The sequence below is a fragment of the Vanessa tameamea genome, chromosome 5, assembly GCF_037043105.1.
Source record: "Vanessa tameamea isolate UH-Manoa-2023 chromosome 5, ilVanTame1 primary haplotype, whole genome shotgun sequence".
NCBI classification, from domain to species: Eukaryota; Metazoa; Arthropoda; class Insecta; order Lepidoptera; family Nymphalidae; genus Vanessa; species Vanessa tameamea.
This window is the reverse complement of record NC_087313.1, coordinates 5,829,301-5,839,177: the sequence shown is the minus strand read 5'-3', so window position 1 is coordinate 5,839,177 and position 9,877 is coordinate 5,829,301. Positions and strand designations below refer to the sequence as shown.

The 9,877-nt window shown below is 30.8% G+C and overlaps 1 protein-coding gene across 1 annotated transcript; it reads left to right on the top strand.

Annotated features, from left to right (window-relative positions):
* Positions 1-3,908: 3,908 nt before the first annotated feature.
* On the top strand, positions 3,909-7,944 carry LOC113392640 (glutamine--fructose-6-phosphate aminotransferase [isomerizing] 2-like). Its single transcript, XM_026629165.2, has one exon. The coding sequence runs from the start codon at positions 4,165-4,167 to the stop codon at positions 6,187-6,189; it is 2,025 nt and encodes a 674-aa protein (XP_026484950.1). The 5' UTR covers positions 3,909-4,164; the 3' UTR covers positions 6,190-7,944.
* The last annotated feature ends 1,933 nt before the right edge of the window (positions 7,945-9,877 follow it).

Genomic DNA, 9,877 nt, shown 5'->3' with positions numbered 1-9,877 from the left:
ACTGTTCAGCAATTTAAAATATAATTTGTCATTTAAAAGAGTGAAATTAAGGATACAGATGTTTGTCATTTTTGATATTCGAAATATATATATGAAATAGTTTTTAGGGGCGAAAGGGGCGGCTCGCCTCGGGCCTCCAGTCTGGGGGGCCCCCAAATTTCCCTGCGGTCCCCTGATCAAATCCTAAACGAGACTTTAAAAATATGCTTAGTACCTACATAATTTCATCAAGATCAAAACATTACAGCCATCTAGACTACGCGGTACTAATATTCTTTTAACTTCGCTGAAAACTTTGGGGGAATCCCCGTCTTTGTAGTAGATAGTGGGTACTACCCCAGGAATCAATGAATGAAGTGCAATCACTATTGTATTCACTACTGATTTAAAATGTATTAAATTTCATTACGTTGATATTTAATAGTTTATTAGTATGTTCTGATATATTCGCGTACGGGTAAGACTTTTTTCAAATTAACATAAACACTTATTTATACACACAAATGTAAACTGGATAAAAAACTTGTAAAACTATTTTTTTTTTAAGCTGGGTGGCCTCATTTAATTTTGCCGCCCACGGCCCCTGCCGGGCTTAGTTTGCCACTGGTGCATGGTATAAGCATGTAACCCAAAAATTTTAGAACTTAAGATGCATTGGATGTAATGGATTTCTTTATGATGTTTCCAATGGCATATCCCATCCGGTAAATCGGGTAAAAATAAATAAACTATACAAATAAAAGCCTGATCCTCAAAAGAGATAGAGAAGCAGAAAGTATCGCGCCTAATTTCTTGCTAGGGATGAGTTTGAAAAAGCTCGAGATCTACATATTTGCATTTGCCGCCTAGCAGTGCCAGTACAGCTTATATTTAACTTTTGGAACAATTATATTTTATAGTTAGCCTATTCGAAAATAAAAATAATATATTTAAATTATCAGAGTTGGTGCTTTTCTGACGACTAGATCGTGATAAAACTTTATAAAATAACATGACTAATATTATACCAATAATTATCCTTGTAATAATACAACCAAATTAGACCTTAACTTCACATATTAAGTAATTAGTTTTAGTTAATAATTAACTACTTTTAAATTATAGGTAATTAACTTACAACATTTTATTGACAAAAGTATTAAATTTTAAGCAGATATTAAGTTAATTATTACATTTAATAAAGTCACCTTCAACTTAAAGGTCACAGCAACAAAAATGCCGGATTTTTTACAAGATAACTCTGACTAGATTAGCCTATTAGCGATGTTTACAAATTAAAATGGCGATTCAATCGATATTGATCTCGATCTTCAACTGTCTTTTGTACAGTTAGAACATCAATTGAATTTGTTTATATAGTTATTTACAATAAACAAAAGTTGGTCACACGATAATTATAAATAAATTCAAAGTTAGTATTATTAATTAAAAATTTAAATAATTGATGTATACCTACGTTTCTGAAAACAAATACTCTTAACGTTAGAACAAAAGAACAGTGTAGATTTTTAAATATTTTATTCATTTTGTGATCTGAAACTAGCTTCAGAAACTTAAATTATATATGACGATGTGAACAATGCTTTCTCCGTAATAGTACATTGGTTTAGTGTTAATAATTTAATGTTAAATAGTAAAAAGACAAAATGTATTAAATTCACTACTCCTAATGTAAGATCTCCCATTGTAAGATGTGACAAAACGAGTGTACTTTTAAATGGGGAATCATTACATGTTTTAGAATCAACAGAGACCCTTTGTATGAAAATAGACTAAGCTCCAATGGGGCCCCCATATAAATAAATTGGCGAATAGACTCAGCTCTGCAGCCTATGCGGTAAAAAAAATTAGACTTTTGACTGATGTGGATACGGCTCGCCTTGTGTATTTTAGTTATTTCACACAGTATAATGTCGTATGGCATCCTACGCTGGGGTAATGCAGCTGACATTAATACCATTTTTGTACTGCAGAAGAGGGCTATTCGTGCAATTTATAACCTGGACCCAAAAGATTCGTTAAGAGGAAAATTTAAAGAAAATAAAAAAGTGACTGTCTCAATTTGTTTTTGATAATGTTATGTATGTACGCAACTAACAATTATAATAAAAAAAAACTTAAGAGGAGGTTGGCATTATAATGAAATTTTGTAGTAATCTTGAGTGTAGCGATTAGAATATATTAATTGCGAAAATTAACAAGTATTTAGAAGGAGAGTAGCAGTATAGTAAATGGTAGCGAGTAGAATTGTGGTATATTATATTAATAGAATCTTGATGTAATAGGCGCGAAAAATTTCATTTCTGAGATCATTTTCTAAACAATTTGTGAATGTTAGCGCAGTCTGAACACGTATTTTCGATTTTACGAACTGTTTCTATTTCGTTTACTCTATTTTCTACTTTTTTTACGTCTTTTACGTATTTCATGTTTTATGGTAGCTTGTAGTTGGTTTTCTCACTTCTCAGAGTTAAGAAGGTCAGGAAAGTTGCTTCGCATTGTTAAAAAATAATAATAATATTCAACAACAAATCAGGGCCCTTGATTCAAGGATGCCTTTTGCTTAAAATTATTTTAACCGAAACTGTCAAAACTAACAATTACAAAGTTTATAATTTTTCATTCCTAGTTTATTCTGACAATTTCCTTAATTAACAAAATCAACATTTACAAAGACAACAGACAGACAGATTTCTTAAAAACAAAAAATAATTAAATTAGCGTGGCCTTGGAATTTCACACAGTTATAATTAATCAAAATATTCAACAAATAAACTTATCCATTTTGAGTGAAGTGAGTACGTTACTGCTTGAAAAGTAACCACAAACTTGACAAAAAAACAAATACAACATGAACACTGGTATTAAAAATACAATATTTACATTACTTATATTAAAAAAGCAATACTATCAAAAAATCGCTGACTATCGATAGTCCAAAACTATCGACACTATCGATAGTAGCAATAGTATCGCTAGTACCAATAGTATCGATAGTATCGATAGTATTGATCAATACGATACTATCGATAGTACTATCGATATCCTGAATAGTTTTCGAGGTCACCTATCGATAGTTCTGCAAAGCTGGTGTAAAAAGATTTTGGACTTTGACTTTGAGTTACCAGTGTATGGAAAATTTTCCCGGCATAACAGATAAATATTGAAATTACAAAAAAAAAATCAGATGTTGATACTGTGAATGAAATAAAATAAAACTTATAAAAACTTATAATTCAAAATAATCTAAGTCTTCATTTTCAGTTATAATCTTATTTGGTCTTTACAATTGTAACTAAGGTCTCATTTCGAAAAGTGCTGTGCAACATCTATGAGGAATATTTCATTTCAACGATTCATATTTAGAGTTTTTATTTTTAAATGATGAACATTCATCTATCAGTAATTAAGCATAATAATTAATAATACAATTAATGGAGGACAAAGCATAGTTATAATTATTAATTATCATAGTATAATTAAAAGTTTAGTTCAGTGAATTTTATTAATTGCATATCATTAAAAGTGTTTAATTTTCCTGCAATGTTTATAATAACTATTTAAGATTTATTTTCCTTAATTTAGTATATTTTAGTCATAGTGCAGAATAATTTAAAAAGTTTTAATCATATTATTGTAGACTGTAACTCTATTATCTTCGAAAAATGATAAATTAATAGCCTTCAACACATTTTACACATTCAGGAACTTTTCTATAAAAATGGACAAATTAGCAACATTTTATCAGGAGATTTCAATATATATATAATTTTACATTGATTTATAATATAGTACGGTAGGCTAAATAATATTTCAGATATTATTACTTTAAAAAAAAAGTTGTCACATTGACGTTAACAATGACGTTATCCATTGACATTGACAAATTCGAATTGGATATTGGTGTTTATTTAAATGGATAGTTAGAAGTCATAGTAGAACTGGTTTTTGCCGATGCTTGCTGATATTTACGATACCAACAAGTAGTATCTACGATAACGAAACATGATGACGTGTGCTTTGCCGTAAGTGAAAGTAACTTATTAGTGGTAGGAGTTATATACGAAGGCCTTCAATATCGGTTGTATATTGTGTTGCGCGCAGTCTCTCGTTAGTTGTGGTTTCGTGCACCCGAATCTGCGTAAACGTTCTGCTCCGCTTACGATGTGTGGAATTTTCGCATACATTAATCATCTTACGCCTAAGACCCGGCGAGAGATATTGGAATTGCTCGTAAATGGATTGAAACGCTTGGAATACCGTGGTTATGATTCAGCGGGTGTCGCTATCGATGCTGCGGATCAAAAGGATATAGCCGTTGTGAAGAAAAGTGGAAAAGTAGCCGCCCTCGAAGAATTACTTCAAGAACGTAGCCTTGACTTAGCTGTTGAAGAAACTGTAGAATCGCATTGTGGTATTGCTCACACTCGTTGGGCAACTCACGGTGAACCGAGTGCCATCAATTCGCATCCGCAACGATCAGGCGAAGACAATTCGTTTGTTGTTATCCACAATGGCATCATTACTAACTATAAAGAAGTCAAAACTTTCCTTGAGAATAAAGGTTATGAATTTGAATCCCAGACTGATACTGAGATAATTGCTAAGTTGATACACCACATATATTACCAACACAAGGACTACAGCTTCCAGGAATTGGTTGAACAGGTAACTCAGCAACTCGAAGGAGCTTTTGCTTTGTGTTTCAAGTCTCGTTTCTTCCCAAATGAGTGTGTGGCTACAAGACGTGGTAGCCCTTTGCTTGTTGGTATTAAAACAAGAAGGCGCTTATCGAGTGACCATGTACCTATTATGTATACTAACAATAAAGCAACTAGAGGAGTGGTGCCCTCAGTGCCCAGAGTTAACAGTCATGCTCACTTTGAGCCAGAAGAAGAAAGAGATGTTGAATATTTCTTTGCTTCTGATGCTTCAGCTGTCATAGAGCATACAAATAGAGTGCTCTACTTCGAAGATGATGATGTTGCACACATTAGGGATGGAGTTCTCAGCATTCATCGTATGTCTGGAAGCAGCACGGATCCTCATCAGAGGGAAATCTTAACTCTGAAACTTGAAATACAGCAGATTATGAAAGGTAATTATGATTATTTCATGCAGAAAGAAATTTTTGAACAATCCGAATCTATTGTAAACACAATGAGAGGACGTCTAAACTTTGCTAATGGCACAGTTACTCTAGGTGGAATTAAGGATTATATTCCAGAAATCAAGAGATGCAGACGGTTAATGTTGATTGGATGTGGTACTAGTTATCATAGTGCTGTTGCTACACGTCAGTTGTTAGAAGAGTTGACAGAACTCCCAGTGATGGTTGAATTGGCTTCTGACTTTTTAGATAGAAACACACCTGTTTTCCGTGATGATGTCTGTTTCTTTATTTCACAATCAGGAGAAACTGCTGATACACTTATGGCCCTCCGTTATTGTAAACGTCATGGAGCTCTTATTGTTGGTATTACTAACACTGTTGGTAGTTCAATTTGTCGTGAATCGCACTGTGGAGTACATATTAATGCTGGACCCGAAATTGGTGTTGCCTCAACAAAAGCATATACATCTCAGTTTGTGTCTCTGGTTATGTTTGCCTTAGTCATAAGCGAAGATCGTATTTCACTTCAAAAGCGAAGGGCCGATATTATCGAAGGTCTGCATGAATTAGACTCTAAAATTCGACAGGTACTAGCACTAGATGAGAAGGTAAAAGCTCTGGCCGAAGACCTTTACCGGCAACGATCATTACTTATAATGGGTCGTGGATATAATTTTGCTACTTGTCTAGAAGGGGCCTTAAAAGTAAAGGAGCTGACATATATGCACAGTGAAGGCATTATGGCGGGAGAATTGAAGCACGGTCCACTGGCTCTCATTGATGATTCTATGCCAGTTATGATGATAGTAATGCGTGACCCCGTTTATACGAAGTGCATGAATGCATTGCAGCAAGTAACAGCACGTCAAGGTCGGCCAATCGTGGTTTGCGAGGAAGGAGATACGGAGACTACATCTCTCGCATCTCGTGTACTTGAAGTTCCGAAAACCGTAGATTGTTTACAAGGTGTTCTTACGGTCATTCCTATGCAATTATTAGCATATCATATAGCTGTTTTGCGAGGATGCAATGTAGATTGTCCGAGAAATCTCGCTAAATCAGTAACCGTTGAATAATTTTATTACCTAAGTATAATATACATTATAAATATACGATTTGACGATCTCTAGCTCAACTACTTGTTGCAAAGGAATTTAATATACCTACTTAACATGTGATATTAAATAAAAGTAAATTACAATCTTTTAAAGGCCAATGTAGCTGGAGCTATTTGCGCTAAATGACAAAACGGCTTAAGTGTTATTATACATAAACTTACATATTTTTATTTTTTAATTGACTATAAATCGACATCTTAAAGTGATTATAAACCTATATCGAAATTTTAATAACACAACGGAGAATCGAAGAGTTTTATGAAATTATTCATTAAATGAAAATTTGGAATAATTACGTATATTATTAAATATATGTATATTATAACTTTCTTAAGTGATTTTTAAATGGTAAAAGTAAACACATTTTTGTTATTATATCGGTTTGTAATTAAACATTCCATTTTTAATGGGATAAAATTAAACTAAGGCATTTTACGTAACATTCCACTGCTACATTTAAAAGCGATTAACAAAACATTACAACATTATTATCAGAAAATATATCAAGGCCGTGCCTCTCGTTCGTTTGAACCAAATCTGTTTGAGAGAATTATATGAATAATTGTAATAGTCGTTACAAAGCTCCATCTCTGTTGAGTGCCTTAGATATTCATTTACTTCATGGAACATTAACAAAATATAAATGCCTTTTAAGTATTTCCTCTGTAAAAATACTCTCACTAATATTTTTAAGTTTTAGATGTGATAGAATATAGGAATATTATTTTTCCAAAAACAAAATGTAAAAATAACAAAATATCTGTCATTTTAATTATACATTTTCATTTCGCTATAACTTTCAAAAATGTTTACGACCAATTTTGAATAAATATTTTATTATTTTTATGTATGTATGTAGCAGTAGTGAAAAAATCTTTTTACTAATTAGAAGAATTATTGCATTTTAAGAGCATTATTATTTTACGATTGAAGTAATTTTTTTGCAAAACGGAAACAGTAGGTTTTGATCTAATTACCAATAAACAAGGAAACGAACTAAAATAAGATTTGATAACAATTTGATGATGAGATACAGGTATTAATAAAATACAATAATTTGAGTATTTTGGACATATTTTTATACAAAAAAATAGTAATCCATGTATGCAATAACAGTTTAACTACTTTAACAGTTCGCACACGATACAGAAGGTAAACATCCTGCTCGAAAATAAGTGAGTTTAAAAATATCCATTTGTAGAATTATATAATAGGTAGAGATATCTTAGAAATAATTTGGTTCATAAAAAATATTTAAATTTAAAGGCCTCTATTTTTCTTTCTTATTTGATTTTATATAACGCGGTTCGCTAGTCACAACAAAAAATAAATGGTTAAGAAAGAATGATGTTAATAATTGTTATGGAGATTTTTTTTAATGTCTACTCTTGGACTCAAACGTATATATATAAGATGTCTAAATTCAAATAAAAATTGATACTTAATACCTACTTTAAGTCCTACTTTTTCTTTTATTCATATAAGGTATATTTTTAATGGTGAAACTCCTTTTTATGTGATAAATATAAAGAAATTATTATTATTTACGCACACTTTTCGTGCAAATACAATTTAAAATATTATGTAAATTCTGTTAAATTTTTAACTATTCTATGTAAAATAGAATCTGTACAACAGATGATTTTGTTAATAATTATTTTAAATTTGTATTTTATTTAGTATTTTAATAATAAATATATAAGTTTAATTTTATATGATGTTTTTTTTTCGAATAATATTCCAAATGCACAATTACTTTACTAAATACTTACTTTATATGCTTAATATCGTTCTGAGCACAAAATGAACCAACTGCAACCAGAAATTTTAGTTTGAACGTTTGAAATTAGTGAAACGTGATTTAAATAAATAATTTCACCGGAACAGTTGAGCTGTAAAAATATATAAGTATAAATATTATATGCGCATAATACAATCCAATAAGTATACAAAAAAATATTAATTTTAGTTTCTTAGTAATTAGGATTAATCATAAAAAAAATCTTAAAGTTTTTTGATTTCATATTATTTTTTAAATTAACATAAGTACAATAATATATTATACTTACGTAGTTTTTAGTTAGGTATTATTTCGTAACTAACTATAAACACTTTATAAGTCTTGGAAGTTTTAATTTTATAATAAAATGTCATACAGATGGACTTTATCGAATGAAATATGTACATATTAAATAAAAACCAATGATATCTTAAGGTCAGGAAGACGACTCTGTCACCTTTGCCTTTTAAAAAATATAGGTAATTTTAATACATCGGCAACGGAATTTGAATGTAATTATATAGGTACGGTCTCAATTTCAAGGTCGATTTCGAGACGCTTTTAGATCTATGGCACATTCAACTACATTTTTTTGCTACAAACCTGCTTTACCTCATATATCTTTAATGAAAATCCAACGATTTGCCGCCACGCCTTTAAGCCGACGCGACATTTATTGTGCTAGAGTTTACGATTCATGTTATGTTTATGTAATAACATAATTGCCTCGTTGGACTAGTGACTAGCCTATACCTAAAGCTTGTAGATCCTGGGTTACAAAACTAAGTCGGACCGATAAAAAGGGAATTAGATAATGGATGGATATTGGATTAATTTTCAGTATTAGTCCGGTCCAGAGTTACGAAGCAGACAGTTCTTACACCTCATACCCCGCAAAACAAGTTAACATAAGTGAAGAAAGATTGCACTTTTTATATAAGTATTAAAATTTAATTTCGAATTTAATTTATACATTCATATATAATACTTCGAATAAATATGATATTGTCCTTCAACGTAAAGTAAAATGTAATTTAACTTTACTTAAATTTAATTTAGCTTACTTTTATTTTAACTAGAAGCTGACTATTGTATTTAAAAACAATTATGATGTTGTGATAAAACTGTTAATGCATTAGTAATGGCAATTGCCTTGTGTGATAATAAACTTATCGAAATACTTAAGACACTCATAAATAATTAGACACCATTTATATCTACTTATAACACGATACTATAGGGCTTTTTAATAGTAGAGAGAGAAATTATTAAATTGTTCTACGATAAAGAAGTGCCTGCGCTAAGAGCATAGATCACCCCACGAACAGTAAAGCTTGGACGCATCACGCAACTTGATTTAAATTGTAACCTACTGCTGACGCGTGAACCTAATATGCATAGGTATTATAATTATTGACGTAAACTTTTGACCTTTTTAACTTATTTGTATGTACCTACTTTTCGAGCAAAAGTTAATTATGCAACAACAAAATAAAATCGTGGCATATGAATATTTATATGATAAAACTAATGATACCCATTTACATTATCACTTTCGTATATAAATCTACTTAAAGTGTTTGTATACACAATTGATACCTGTAAAATAAGCGATCTATCGAATCGGCTATCTTCGATAAAATATAAGATCAAAGAGGTTCCGAGTAACGCGACAATCGCGCTTAACACCGTATATAGATATCATAACACGTCGATTGGTTTTCTTTGATTAATTAATTATTAGATAAAATTATAATTACGTTTTATTATTATACAACTAATTTAACTTAATCAAGTTAAAATGACTTCATTTGTTTTTCATATTTACTTAGTTTAAGATCAAATGTTTTTGGGAGATATTTAAAC

What these genes read in the sequence shown, in the direction of transcription:
- LOC113392640 (XM_026629165.2), top strand. Translation starts at nt 4,165, where the DNA reads ATGTGTGGAATTTTCGCATACATTAATCATCTTACGCCTAAGACCCGG.